The sequence below is a fragment of the Chiloscyllium plagiosum genome, chromosome 16 (genome assembly GCF_004010195.1).
Source record: "Chiloscyllium plagiosum isolate BGI_BamShark_2017 chromosome 16, ASM401019v2, whole genome shotgun sequence".
In the NCBI taxonomy this organism is placed as follows: Eukaryota; Metazoa; Chordata; class Chondrichthyes; order Orectolobiformes; family Hemiscylliidae; genus Chiloscyllium; species Chiloscyllium plagiosum.
The window spans coordinates 43,915,133-43,928,620 of NC_057725.1; the positions used below are offsets into that span (position 1 = coordinate 43,915,133).

A 13,488-nucleotide genomic window follows, 5' to 3' on the forward strand; every position below is an offset into this window, starting at 1 on the left:
ACCCCGTGCTGGCCTCTTACCCGCCCTCGATCTAATTCTCCCGCCTCCAACACACCCCATCCACCTGGATACCCCGTGCTGGCCTCTTACCCGCCCTCGATCTAACTCGAACTCAGCACCGCCTTCCTAACCTGCAACCATCTTCCTGACCTCTCCGACCCCACTCCGGCCTATCACCCTCACCTTGACCTCCCTCCACCTATCGCCTTTCCAAAGCCCCTCCCCCAAGTCCCTCCTCCCTACCTTTTATCTTAGCCTGCTGGACACACTTTCCTCATTCCTGAAGAAGGGCTTAAGCCCGAAACGTCGATTCTCCTGTTCCTTGGATGCTGCCTGACCTGCTGCGCTTTTCCAGCAACACATTTTCAGCTCTGGATAGATAGTTAGAATTGTCACGGTTGTTTTATGTTATTAACTGGAACTTGTGGCACGAGGAATGTGCTAGTTGATGAAATATCCCAGTTGATCAGGAGGTCCACACAACCAATGTAAAAACAGACACTAAGTAATAGAAATGTAATGCAGACACATCATGATTGTACTTTACTTACAGTGTAAATCATGTAAATAATAATGCAACTTTGCCTTAAATAAACCTTATCAGTAGAGAGCCTTCTCACTCATGCCTTCAGCTGATGTCTTGCAGATGACAATAGTACAGTAAACTTCCGGTATTTGACGTAATAAATTTTTTGCTGGTTTATCGAGAGCGCCAGTTCATAAGCGCCAGTTAAAACAAAATTTGGTGTACATCCTGAACATGCTATTGTCAATCCTTATGTTTTATGTAACACACCTGAATTTAAGTCTGCTCAAATGCATCATGCCACGTTTATCTCTGTTGACAAACATCTGCCATTCATAGTTGTAAATCAAAATTGTAGATTGTTTCTCTGATGCCAGATTATTAATGCAGATGATGAAAAACAAAGGAGCAAATGTTGTTTTCCAAGGTGTTAACTATGGCTCACTGATAGCCTTTGAGCCTGGAGATTTTGTTCCAAAACATAAGGGAGTGCAACATTCAAATGAGACAGTAATTCACCATTTGGGTAAGAAATCCCATAGCATTCTTTCTGCAAAGAGCAGGGAAGTTCCTTCTATTTCCAGTGCCAATCGTACCCTTCAAAAAATACCCGAAAGCAAATGATTTTCTTAATATCATATTTCTGTTTGCAGAAGGTTACTGTGCACAAATTGTTTGATTCTATTTGATACAAAAGTGAGTACAGTTGAAAAGTACATTACAGTTCAGTAGAAATACAAGTCTTTCTTTCATATTCTTTCCTGTAGTAATCAGGCAGTTGCTGCCAAAGAACAATGTGGGAAGACCACTTCTGAGGTCTTTCTGCTGAAGTTAAGTGGGTGTCCGTTCAGTTATCGGACCCTCCCTTTGTCTTAATTATATGTAAATATAATCTTATTCAAGTAAGAAATGCCTTGGGTTTGTTTGTTGGATAGAGTTGAACTTCAGTATTTGTTTTCTTCATATACTACTAAACAGAACTGAACTGCTTTAGAGACTTTGTGTATATATCCTATATATATATGAAATAAGTATATTTTTGAAATAAAAAAAGGCCAACTAATGATAGCACACCCAATGCTTCTATAAATAATAATTGCCCTCTGTACGTTTGAATCCAACCTGTTCCTTATCCAAGCTAAATCTACCAGTCAACTCACAACACCTAATATTAATTAGTAATATTTTGTGAACCAATTTGTGGAAAAATTATTCAAAACTAGGAAGGAATAATTGGGTCTGCTTTGAGCCATTCTGGAACCTGGAGCTTATGCCGAATCTCAGCATACTGGTGTACATGCACATTCGGTATAATTTGGGTATGCATATTTTATCTATCTGTAGGACTTCATGTGTTGACTTGAGGTGTTTGAGGTAAGCACATGTCAGAGGTGCACTATGATATTGTAACACATGTTGCTCAGACATTTTTGAACAAATGCAGAAAATCCTGGAGAAACTCAGCTGGTCTAGCATTATCTGTGAAGGGAGAACAGAGATAACACTTTGAGTCCAATATAACTTCTTCAGAACTTCAAAATTGCTATTATTCCCAGGGCAGTATATTCACATGATTCTAACTCCATGACTATGCCTGTGTCAGAGATGGGGTCTGCACTTTAAACTACTTTTCATTTGGTAGTTCTCCATTGGGATTTAAGCTATTCGGTGCAAACATGCATTGCTAAGTTTCAAGTGTAAAAAGCACATAAATGTACTTTGTGCATTTTTTAAAACTTCTGGCAGTAAAACACATAACGATAAACTTGAAAAAATAAAATCCCAATAGTGAGTGGCTGATTTGAGCTGATGTGACATGCCAACAGGACTCTGTACTTAATGCATCTAATGTGACTTCATATTCAATTCTGCAATATTTCATGAAAACTCCAGAGGGCATGAAAATTCCAGTTTCTCTGTGAATCTGAACAAAGAAAACTAATTTACCTAAGAATATCTACCCTCAGTCCTTACTGGGATGTTATGATTTTCTAACATAGACTGTGCATTTCTCCCTTCAACTGAACACTTATTAGTATTTTGAAAGATTTTGCATACACTTCCCCTCAAATCAAATCAGTTGCTTAAAACAACATACAAAGCCACTGCACTCAGAAACAAATATTTAAAAGGCAATACTGGTGGCTGTGCCACATGATTGATGCTCAAATACTGGATGACATTATATTCATGGAAAATAAAAGCATAAGTGAAGTGCAATGGCAGTAAAACAATTTTGCTTTTAACCACATATGTATGATGAGCAAGCTTGGTTTTGTGGCAATAGGATTATAAAACACATTAGGTTGTGCAAATATTGGAAGGAAAGAGCAAAGAAGCAATTTTGTCTTCAAAAACTATAACTTAAGTTTGAAAGTAAACCAGGTTCGTCACAATAACAGAACCAAGTCAAATAGCGACTTAATGGTGAGAAGTGGAATTTAGTGCTTTATTATTGCAAAAAAAACTGCGTTGAATTATTCTGTGATGAATGCGCTATAAAATGTTTGAGACAATGACAGCTCTAGGATCAGATGCCCTTCTGACTCAAGGTATTAATCAGTAAATCAGTAGCCGTTTAGCAAGTTATACTTTGCCCTATATATACTGCACGTCGTAGATTGTAGCTTTCTGCACATGCTGAAGATTGCGTCAGTGAAGTTCCTGAAAATTAAGCCAGAACCCAATCGAAGGTAGGAGCCAATATTTCCTTTGTTATTGAGAAATTAGTCCTAGGAGCATTAACTAAGGTAGTGTTTAGTCTTGGTACTTAACGTTTCTGTGCAGTTTTTATTTTATCATCCGTGTGGATTTGAAGAATATTAAATCATTAGTCCAGGGAAACAGTGTACAGGAAACAAGCAACCAGGGTTTCAAAGTTTACTGCTCTCTGTTGGCAATAAAGATTGTAATGTTCTTCTGAGTAGATGAATTGATTTTTAAAAAGCTTGAATTTATATGTGGTGTTTTTCAACACTGCTAGATGGCCCATATTGTGTTGTAACCGGTGTTTGATTGTCACGAAAGAAAAGGCAGCTGGTTTGCACACAGCATTGGTCTTAAAACCAATAATAATCTGTTTCACTGTTTGAGGAATAAGTGTTAGCTGGAACTCTCAGAGAATCTCGCCAGTCTCTGGTCCTCTGTGTTTAAATGAGAGACCAATAGATTATCAAAGTTTTAACATCTCATCCAAAAGACCACACCTTCAACAGTGCAGCATTCTGTCAGTTCCTTATTATTTATTCATTCAAGGGATATGGGTAATGCTGGCAAGGCTGTCACTTATTGATCACCCCTCCTGTTGCACTGTAGCAGTCTGTGTGGTTGGGAATTCCAGATTTTTCTAAGCAATAATGAAGAATTGGCAATATATTTCTAAGTAAGGATACTGTGAGACATGGAAGAGAATGTGGAAGTGGTGGTAATTTCATGTGGTTTCTGTTCTTGCATCCTTAAGTGGCAGAGGTCACTCATTTGGGAGAATAGGCAGCCTCGATGAGGTGATCGAATGCTCTAGTTCACTGAGATGATTTGGGTCTATAAATCGGGGAGGGGGAATAAGATGTACTTTAACAAATTAACATTGAGAGAGAGAGAGAGAAAGAGGAGTTATTGTGGTATTATTAGGCTTGTTTGTGGATAAATCCCTAAATCCAGATGAGACGTGGCCTAGGCTACTGTGGGAGACAAGTGTTCACAATAATTTTCAAGTCTTTTTTACACGAGGGATACCAGTGGACTGGAGGATGACAAATGTGTACTAGTATTCAAGTGGGGTAGTAGGGGTAAAGTAAGAAATGACAGGAAAGTGAGTCTAACACCTGTGGTCAGGAAACTGTTGGAAGAATGCCTGAGGGACATAATTAATCTCCACTTGCAGAGGCATGTGTAAATCAAGGGTAATCAGCAAGGCTTTGTCAGGGAGAAATCATGTCCAACACATTTGATTTGAAGTTCCAAGGATGTGAATCATTGTGTAGATAAAGGTAGAATTGATATTGTTTACATGACTTCAGTAAAGCTTTTGATAAGGTCTGGCATGGTAGTCTGGTTAAGAAGCCAAGAGCTCAAGGCGTCCAGGGCAATTTGGTAAGTTGGATCCAAAATTGGCTTAATGGAGGAAGCAGAGAGTGATAGTCGTAAGACTGGAAGCTGTGTGCAGAGGTATAACACCGGGTTTGGTGCTGGGTTCTTTATTGTTTATTGTGAATGTTAATAATCTAGATATAAATGTAAGGGGTTTCAGCAATAAGTTTGCAGGTGACACAAAAGTTGGTGTGGTCAACAGCAAAGAAGAAAGACTTAGACTACAGGATAATATGGATTGACTGATCAGATGAGCTGAGCAGTGGTAAATGGAATTTAGTACTGAAATGTCTGAGGTGATGCAATTTGGGAGGACCAACAAAACAAGGGAGTATATGGTAGGACACTGGGAAGTATAGAGGATCAGAGGGACCTTGGTGTGCATTTCTATACATCTTTGAAGGCAACAGGACAGGTCAATAAGGTGGTCAAGAAGGCACAAAAACAGAAATTGTTGGAAAATGCAGTAGGTCTAGCAGAACCTGTGGAGAGAGAAGCAGAGTTAATATTTCGGGTCCACTGACCTTTCTTCAGAACAGTTCTAAAGATGGCTCAGTAGACCCAAAACATTAACTCTGCCTTCTCTCCATAGATGCTACCAGACCTGCTGTGTTTTTTCCAGCAGTCTCTGTTTTGTTTCTGATTTCCAGCATCTATAGTTATCATAGAGTCATAGAGATGTACAGCATGGAAACAATCCCTTCGGTCCAACCTGTTATACCTCTGCCGACCAGATATCCCAACCCAAGCCAGTCTTACCTGCCAGCACCGGCCCATATCCCTCCAAATCCTTCCTATTCATATACCCATCCAAATGACTCTTCAATGTTGCAATTGTACCAGCCTCCACCACTTCGTCTGGCAGCTCATTTCATACACACACCACCCACTGCGTGAAAAAGTTGCCCCTTAGGTCTCTTTTATATCTTTCCCCTCTCACCCTAAACCTCTAGTTTTGGATTCCTCTACCCCAGGGAAAAGTTGTTTGAAATCACAAAAAAAAGCAAAGGCATGTGGGAGATATTGTCTTGAGGCACTGAATATAAGAGTAAGGAGGTTATGATGGAGCTGTATACAATGTTAGTTGGACTGATTTGTAAGACTGCGTGCAGTTCTGGTCTCCAAACTTTAGGAATGATGTGATTGATGTCTAGAGGGTGCAGAGACAATCCCCAGGACATTGCCTAGGCTGGAGAATTTCAAGTATGAAGAGTAACTGGATTAACTGGAGTTGTTTTTCTTTGGGGAGATGATTTAAAATGTACAAAGTTCTGAGAGGTATCAGGCGTAACATTTGCCCTTAATATAGGGGTCAATAAGCAATTTTAAGATAAGGTTCGGGATCTTTAGATTTGAAGGGATTTTAAGAATAAGGTTCTCGTGCAGAGGTTTGTGGGTATCATTGCTTCAAAGAGTGGTAGAGGTGGGAACTCTCAAGACATTAAAGAATGATTTAGATGAGCTGTTGAAACACCATAGCAAACAAGACTTATGGGCCCAGTGCTGGAAGTGGAGTTAAAGTAGACAAATGGATGCTTAATGACTGATGTGAATACGATGGGCCTGAGGGATTCTTTCCATATTTTAAAAAAACTCTTTGACTCTATAACTCTGGGTGTGCTCTGTGGTTTGTTGGGTGAACAATAGAGTTAGCTTGATTCTGCTAACCAAAGGCATTCTCTCCAGATCAGAAAATTAGATGAGTTATCATCAGTTAACAAAGTGTGAGACTCTTACTGTAGGAAGTCATTAATGGAGGGAAAAGCTGACTGATAGAAAAAAACCCTGATTTGAGTCCCTGACGAATTTTAATTGGTTACAGCTGCCGGTTTGCCTCCACTTGTACTGCTCTATTTTATTTTTTCGCCCTTGTATTCAAATTTCAGGACCCACAATCTATGAGCTATTCAATTCCTTTGTGAATATTCTAGAATTAACCCTTGAAAAAAATTGTTTCCCAGCAACCCTGCACAGCTAAACTAGAGTAAATTGGGAACAAATGTCTTTCCAGGATGCCATTCTGAATTTTTTGTTTGAAACCAGTGCCCCTTTCATTTTGTTGAGTTTTGCATCATAAATAAGCATAATGAATATGTAGTTTATGATCATGTCTGTACCCTGTTTTATTTCAGGCTACATGGACCCAAATGTAAGTGGTACTTCTTCTGGGATTCCGACTTCTGGACCTACTTTTTCTGCCCTTCACAGACTTCGTCGGAAAAGGAAGCCACCGCGCATGAAGGATCCTTTGGATGACATTCTTCTCAAGTTTCTGACAGCACAAAGAGTGGTGGAGGAACGCTTCCTTCAAATGGAAGAACGGAGAATGCAACGGGACATGGAACTGGAAGACAGACGGATGCAGTTGGAACAACGTCGGATGGAGCTGGAGAGGGAGCATGAGTACAGAATGTTCACCATATTTGCTCAGATGGTGAATGCACTGCGTCATGGTGGCTCCATGCAGACCTTAGGCTTGGATCTCAGTCAGGCCTCCTCGCAGTCTTCCAGTCAAGCTTCAGGACCAGGTGGTCGCCCGTCTTCCGCTTCTGTCTCTAAAGATGGAAGCAGTAGAGTAACATCACATCCAAGCAAATCTCTGCCAAATGGACTGAAAGATGTGCTGTCCAGTGCAGAACATAATCCAACATTCCAACAACCTGAATCTAGTAGTTATTTATCAAAGAGAGGAAATGAAATTAATTCCTTTGGAATAATTCAGGACGGTTATACTGCCTACCATGCAGATAAGCATGATCAAGATAAGAACCCTAATGTATGTCCGTTTATGCTATCTTAAATATCTTGAAGATTTGTATTCATATACTTTTGTTTGGGTGATGGCATTTCATTTGAAATTCAGTTTGTGTTAAATTTCTGATTTCTTTTCTCTAAATTCTTGAGTTTCATTTTTATGATACAGTGAGGGGTGTCTGCTTATTCCATAGCTTTCAGGTCTTTCCCTAAGAGTAGTTTGCACAACATAAATGTATACAAAATTGGCACTTCCTTTAGCATTTTAATCTTGAGTAAAGATTAAGACCAATTGGGGTGACAAGTGCATCAATTTAAATCAAGAGTTTAGGTTCACAATTCTTGTTGGGAAATACAACATTGAATGATCTTTAAATTGCTGAACATGTTTGAAATTTTGGTGTGGCACAAGTAGACCAATATTCCAATGATTGGTGTGCACTATACACTATCCATGCTCTTTCACAATCTCTTTTTAAACAATACTTAATATGGCGACAATATAAATGCATTCCTTCACACGACTTTAGGAAATTTAATCATCCTGGTTGGCAGAGGTTAACACTATTTCACTGTATGTAGTTCATCACTACCTTCCTGCAGTTTATTCTAATTCTGCAGTTAGCAAAAGATTTTGAAAGCTGAAAATGTGTTGCTGGAAAAGCGCAGCAGGTCAGGCAGCATCCAGGGAACAGGAGAATCGACGTTTCGGGCATAAGCCCTTCTTCAGGGCTGAAGAAGGGCTTATGCCCGAAACGTCGATTCTCCTGTTCCCTGGATGCTGCCTGACCTGCTGCGCTTTTCCAGCAACACATTTTCAGCTCTGATCTCCAGCATCTGCAGACCTCACTTTCTCCTAAAAGATTTTGAAAGCCAATCTTTTGAAATTTCAGTATCAGACATGAACCTCATTTTTAAACTTATTGCCCCATTCCATTTAGAAATATGAAATTTTTAGTAAATTTAGCATTGTTTCTTTTAAAATGTAAAAACTAAGAGACATAAGTAGTATTTTTGGACTTGTGATCTCTTGTTTCACTCTAATGCACTCATAACTGAATGCTTTAATTGGAATTTTAATCAATCATTCATAAAATCTATGGAGTAAAGCTCCCTCAGATTCTATCTGTCAGTGGCATTAAAAATTTAGTGAGAAGATATGCTCCATTAGATTTTTCTGTTAAAATTGCAAAAGGTTTCTGAAAGAATGAGGTTTTGATCTTTCTCAAAATATTAATCAGAGAAACCAAAAGGGAGAAAATGCTGGAAGGTCTCAGCAGGTCTGGCAGCATCTGTAAGGAGAGAATAGACAATAGGTGCAGGAGTAAGTCATTCTGCCCTTCGAGCCTGCACCACCATTCAATATGACCATGGCTGATCATCCTTAATCAGTATCCTGTTCCTGCCTTATCTCCATAACCCTTGATTCCACTATCCTTGAGAGCTCTATCCAACTCTTTCTTAAATGAATCCAGAGACTGGCCTCTACTGCCCTCTGGGGCAGAGCATTCCACACAGCCACCACTCTCTGGATGAAGAAGTTTCTCCTCATCTCTGTCCTAAATGGTCTACCCCGTATTTTTAAGCGTGTCCTCTGGTTCGGCACTCACCCATCAGCGAAAACATGTTTCCTGCCTCCAGAGTGTCCAATCCTTTAATAAGGATTTAATAATCAAACCCAATGAAGCAAAGGGAGGGAGAGATGCTGAAGAAGCTGGAGGAAAAGGAATAGCAAGCTTGGGGGAAGGAGTCATAGGGTTGAGAATGTTCAAGAGATAGGGAATAGCAAAAGAAGATTTAACCTGAATAAGAATTTTCTGTTTAAGTGTTAGGTTTGCTGATTAATGCAATTCAGCAACAATTGAAGTGATCTGCAAGACGGATTTTGTTTGAGATAGGATTTAGACAACAGAGGTTTGAAAACAAATGGCAAATTGCAGACAGCTTTCAGGGTGGATGGGATGGCCAGAACAATCATTGGATGAGTTGATTCTCCAGGGGACAAAGGCATGGATGAGGTTGCTGTAGAGATGAACAATGTTAAGAGGCAGTCTTCTTGAGAAAGCAAGAGATATGAGATCATAAGTGCAGCCCCTGGTCAAACACAGCACCAGATTCAGTCTGACAGTTGTGAGGGGAACATGAAATCAATGATGAAAGCTTGTGGTTTTGACTACAGTCCTTTTGGCCTCAGAGATAGCTGAATGGAACCGTGTCACATATGACGGTAGGTAACAGACCAGGAGTCTGAGTGTACAGAGGTAGCATAGGGGAGACATGCAAGAGATCAATCTCAATGTTTTCATCACAGATGTGGAAGCATCTGCTGTAGACCCTGTTGAGCTGACATGTTCTTAGGATTTGTCCAGCTTGCTTAATAATAATGCTGTCACTTGATGATGGACACCCAAGCCCCCACCCTGAGGGTATTCTATGCCCTTGCCACCCTCTCCAAGTAGTGTTCAACATGAAGGAGTACTTATTCATCCACTGAGGTGGGTATGGTAAGTATTAATCAGCAGGATGTTTCCTTGCCTGTGTTGATTTGACATGATATCTTAAGACGTCATGGATTTTGAAGTCAATGTTGACGATGTCAAGGAAAATTCCTGTTGACCATATGCCACTGTACCACCACCTCTGGTGGGTCTGCCTGCTGCCAGGACAGGCCATAACCAGGGATGATGATTGCGGAGTCTGGGATATTGACAAGGAGTTTTTCAGGACTGAGACTACGTCAGGTGGGGCTTTGAGATAGCTCTCCCAATTTTGTCATAAGTAGGCAGATATTGAGAAGAAGGATTTTATAGGGTGTACAGGGCTTTGTTTCCAGTGTCCAAGCCAAAGCCCAATGGCCTATCCATTTTCATTACTTTGTTTCAGCTTTGTACTATTTGATCCAACTCGATGACTTGCTTGGCATTTCAAACAGCATATCAGAGTCAACCACATTATTATGGCTCTGATATCGCATGTAGGCTAGACAGGGATGGCAGGTTTCCTTCCCTAAAAAACATTCATGAATCACAAGGGTTTTTACAACAATTGATAGTGGTTACATGTCATCATTCAATAGCTTTTAATTATAGATTTTGTTGTATTCAAATTTCACCATCTACCATGGTGGGATTCAATCCCATGTCCCCAGAAATTTAGACTGGAGTTTGAGATTACTTATTCAATGACATTACCACGACACCACAGACTCCATTTCCCTGTCCTCACACTTACATTTGCCATTTCTTTGTTCCCAGTAATATATTCCCCTGTTTCTGTCTTCAAGGGCCCAATTTTAGTCTTAACCATTTTTTTGCCTTTCACATACCTGCAGCTATCCTCCTTTATATTTTTGGCCAGTTTACCTTCATACCTCATTTTTTCTCTGCGTATTTCCTTCTTAGTAATCCTCTGTTGTTCTTTAAAAGCTTTGACGGAGTTTCAGTTAGACTCGAAACATCAGCTCTTTTTTCTCCTTACAGATGCTGCCAGACCTGCTGAGATTTTCCAGCATTTTCTCTTTCGGTTTCAGATTCCAGCATCCGCCGTAATTTACTTTTATTAATCAGAGAAGGTCTCCCAGCCATGGTGTATCCATTAGATCAGACAAAATCTTTTGCCTGATATATTTTCCTTTAAAGAAGTATCGGCCCTGGGTTTCAGAATGTCGGAAAATTCTTTTTGTAACACCAGTCACTGTTTTAAATACTGTTTTGTGTGTTTATAAATTTGGTAAATATTAATGATCCAAATTACAGGTAATGTAATTGCTACATTTTTTTACTATATGTGACTTAAATTCAGTTTGACCTGGAACTGGAATGGAGTGACCTAGCACCCACACTGTGTGAATTAATAATCTATGGGTGAGTTTCTAAAGTGAATCTGAATGCAGTTTTTTAAATTCAGTTTGTGGATTATTATTTTCTTTTTCTTTGCATCCCATCTTGTAGGGCATTATTAATCTGGCAACTAGTGAGAACAAGCTGTGCTTTGACCTGCTTTCTGAAAGGGTATGTGCATTTTTACTTAACCTGTAAAACGTTTTAAGAAATCTACCGTCTGAATTGTTTTGCCAATTTTCTATCCAGTGTCTTTTATCTCATATGCTAAGGCATTTCACCACAGATTCCAAATGCCGCATAGCTAACTGGAGTGCTTCATGTTTCGAGTGTAACACTCACTGTGACTGTTTCCAAGTTAGTTTTACTTGCAGCACATTGGTTAGGAGACTGCTCAGAGCTTGTGAAAAAAATTGATGGTTGTGAAGCCAGTGGTTTCTACACACTTCAATTTAAAGCAAATTGTTGTGAATGCTGTAAATCTGAGATGAAAACAAATAGCTAGAGAAACTCAGCTGGTCTGGCACCATCTGTGGGGAGAGAGAGAAACACAGTTCCATTCTGAAGAAGATTCATACCGAACTTGAGATTTTAACTCCATGTTCTTTGAAAATGAGGCTGGGCAAATAATAATGGGGAGCCACAAACCGAGGTGAATTGTAGCTGTCTTCACGCTACAAGACACACATAGCATTCCAAAAAAAACTAAGTAATCAAGGGGCGAAAAAGGCAGAGAAAATAAACACAATAGGAGGGGAAGGGGATTGCCCAGTGATATTATTATAAGACTGTTAATCCAGAGATCCAGATAATATTCTTGGGTCCCAGGTTTGAATCCCACTATGGCAGATGGTGGAATTTGAGTTAATGTAAAAAACAGGGAATTAAGATTCTATTGATGACAGTGAAACCATTGTCGATTAATGGGAAAACCCATCTGGTTCACTATGCTCTTAGCATACTATATGTGGCCTCAGACTGTCAGCAATACGGTTGGCTCTTAAAAGTCCTCCGGGATGGGCAATAAATGCTGGCTCAGACAGTGATGCCCTCATCCCATGAATAAATGAAAAAAAAGCTATCACAAGAGGAAAAGTACTAGGAAACTAACAGGGCTAAAGATCAATAAATCCCTGGATCTGTTAGTAAATGCACTGGTTATAATCTTCCAAGCTTTCTTAGATTCTGGAAGAGTCCCAGGAAGTTGGAAAACTGCCCATTTAACACTTATTCAAAAAGCGAGGGAGACAAGACAAAACAGGTCATGGGGAATTTAGCTTAAAAGATGATGTTGGGAAAATGTTAGAGTGTAATGTAAAGGATGCAATAGCAGAGCATTAAATAGTACATAATATAACCAGACTCAGCATTACTTCACGAAGGGGAAATCATGTAAGCTAAATTATAGAATTCTTTGATAAAGTAACAAGCAGCATAGATAAAGAGAAACAGTGAACGTAATATATTTGGATTTTCAGAAGATGTTTGATGAGGCATCACACATTAGGCTACTTAATAAGGTATGAGCCTATGAAGAATTATATTAGTATGGTTGGAGGATTGGCTAACTAATAAAAGACAGGGTTAGGTCAAGGGGGGCATTTTCAGAATGGCAACTGTAACTACTGGAGTGCCACAGCGATCACTGCTGGGGTCACAATTATATGAATGACTTGGATGAGACAAGTGAATGTATTATAGCCAAGTTTGCAGATGATGCAAATATAGGTGAGAAGGATGACATATGTCTGCAGACGGACATAGGTTAAATGAGTTTAAAAGTTAAACTTTGCCATTTGGGATACCCTGGGAAAATGTGAGGTGATGTACTGTAAAAGGAAAAATAGAGGTGCAGAATATTGTTTAAATGGAGAAAGACTCCAGAAAGCTACAGCACAAAGGAATTTGGGAATCCATGTGCATAGCTTACAAGAAGTTAGCAAATAAGTTCAGCAGGTAATAAGGAAAGCAAATAAAATGTTAGTCTATATTTTAAAGGGAATTGAGTATAAAAACAGGGAAGTCTTGCTAAAACTGTACAAGGCACTAGTTAGGTGACCAGACCTTGAATACTGTGAACTGTTTTGGTCCCCTTGTCTAAGGGAAGATTTACTGTATTGGAAGCAGTCCAGAGAAGGTTCACTAGGTTAATACCAGATATGAGGAGAAGTTCAGTAATTGGGCTTGTACTCAATTATTATTTAGTGGATTTTAGATGAATGAGAGTCAACCTGATTGAAACACTCAAGATTCTTAAGAAACTTGATAGGGCAATGCAAA

The 13,488-nt window shown here is 39.5% G+C and overlaps 1 protein-coding gene across 3 annotated transcripts in view; it reads left to right on the forward strand.

Annotated features, from left to right (window-relative positions):
• accs (1-aminocyclopropane-1-carboxylate synthase homolog (Arabidopsis)(non-functional)) overlaps positions 1-13,488 on the forward strand; it is a 63,820-nt gene that overhangs the window by 9,105 nt on the left and 41,227 nt on the right. For 2 of the 3 annotated variants that reach the window (XM_043705945.1, XM_043705946.1), the window contains exons 4-5: positions 6,748-7,391; positions 11,320-11,379. In XM_043705945.1, the coding sequence (XP_043561880.1) occupies positions 6,748-7,391; positions 11,320-11,379 (704 nt within the window). Of the gene's footprint in view, positions 1-2,949; positions 3,220-6,747; positions 7,392-11,319; positions 11,380-13,488 lie in introns of those variants that run through there. The other variant, XM_043705947.1, reaches the window with a different exon arrangement.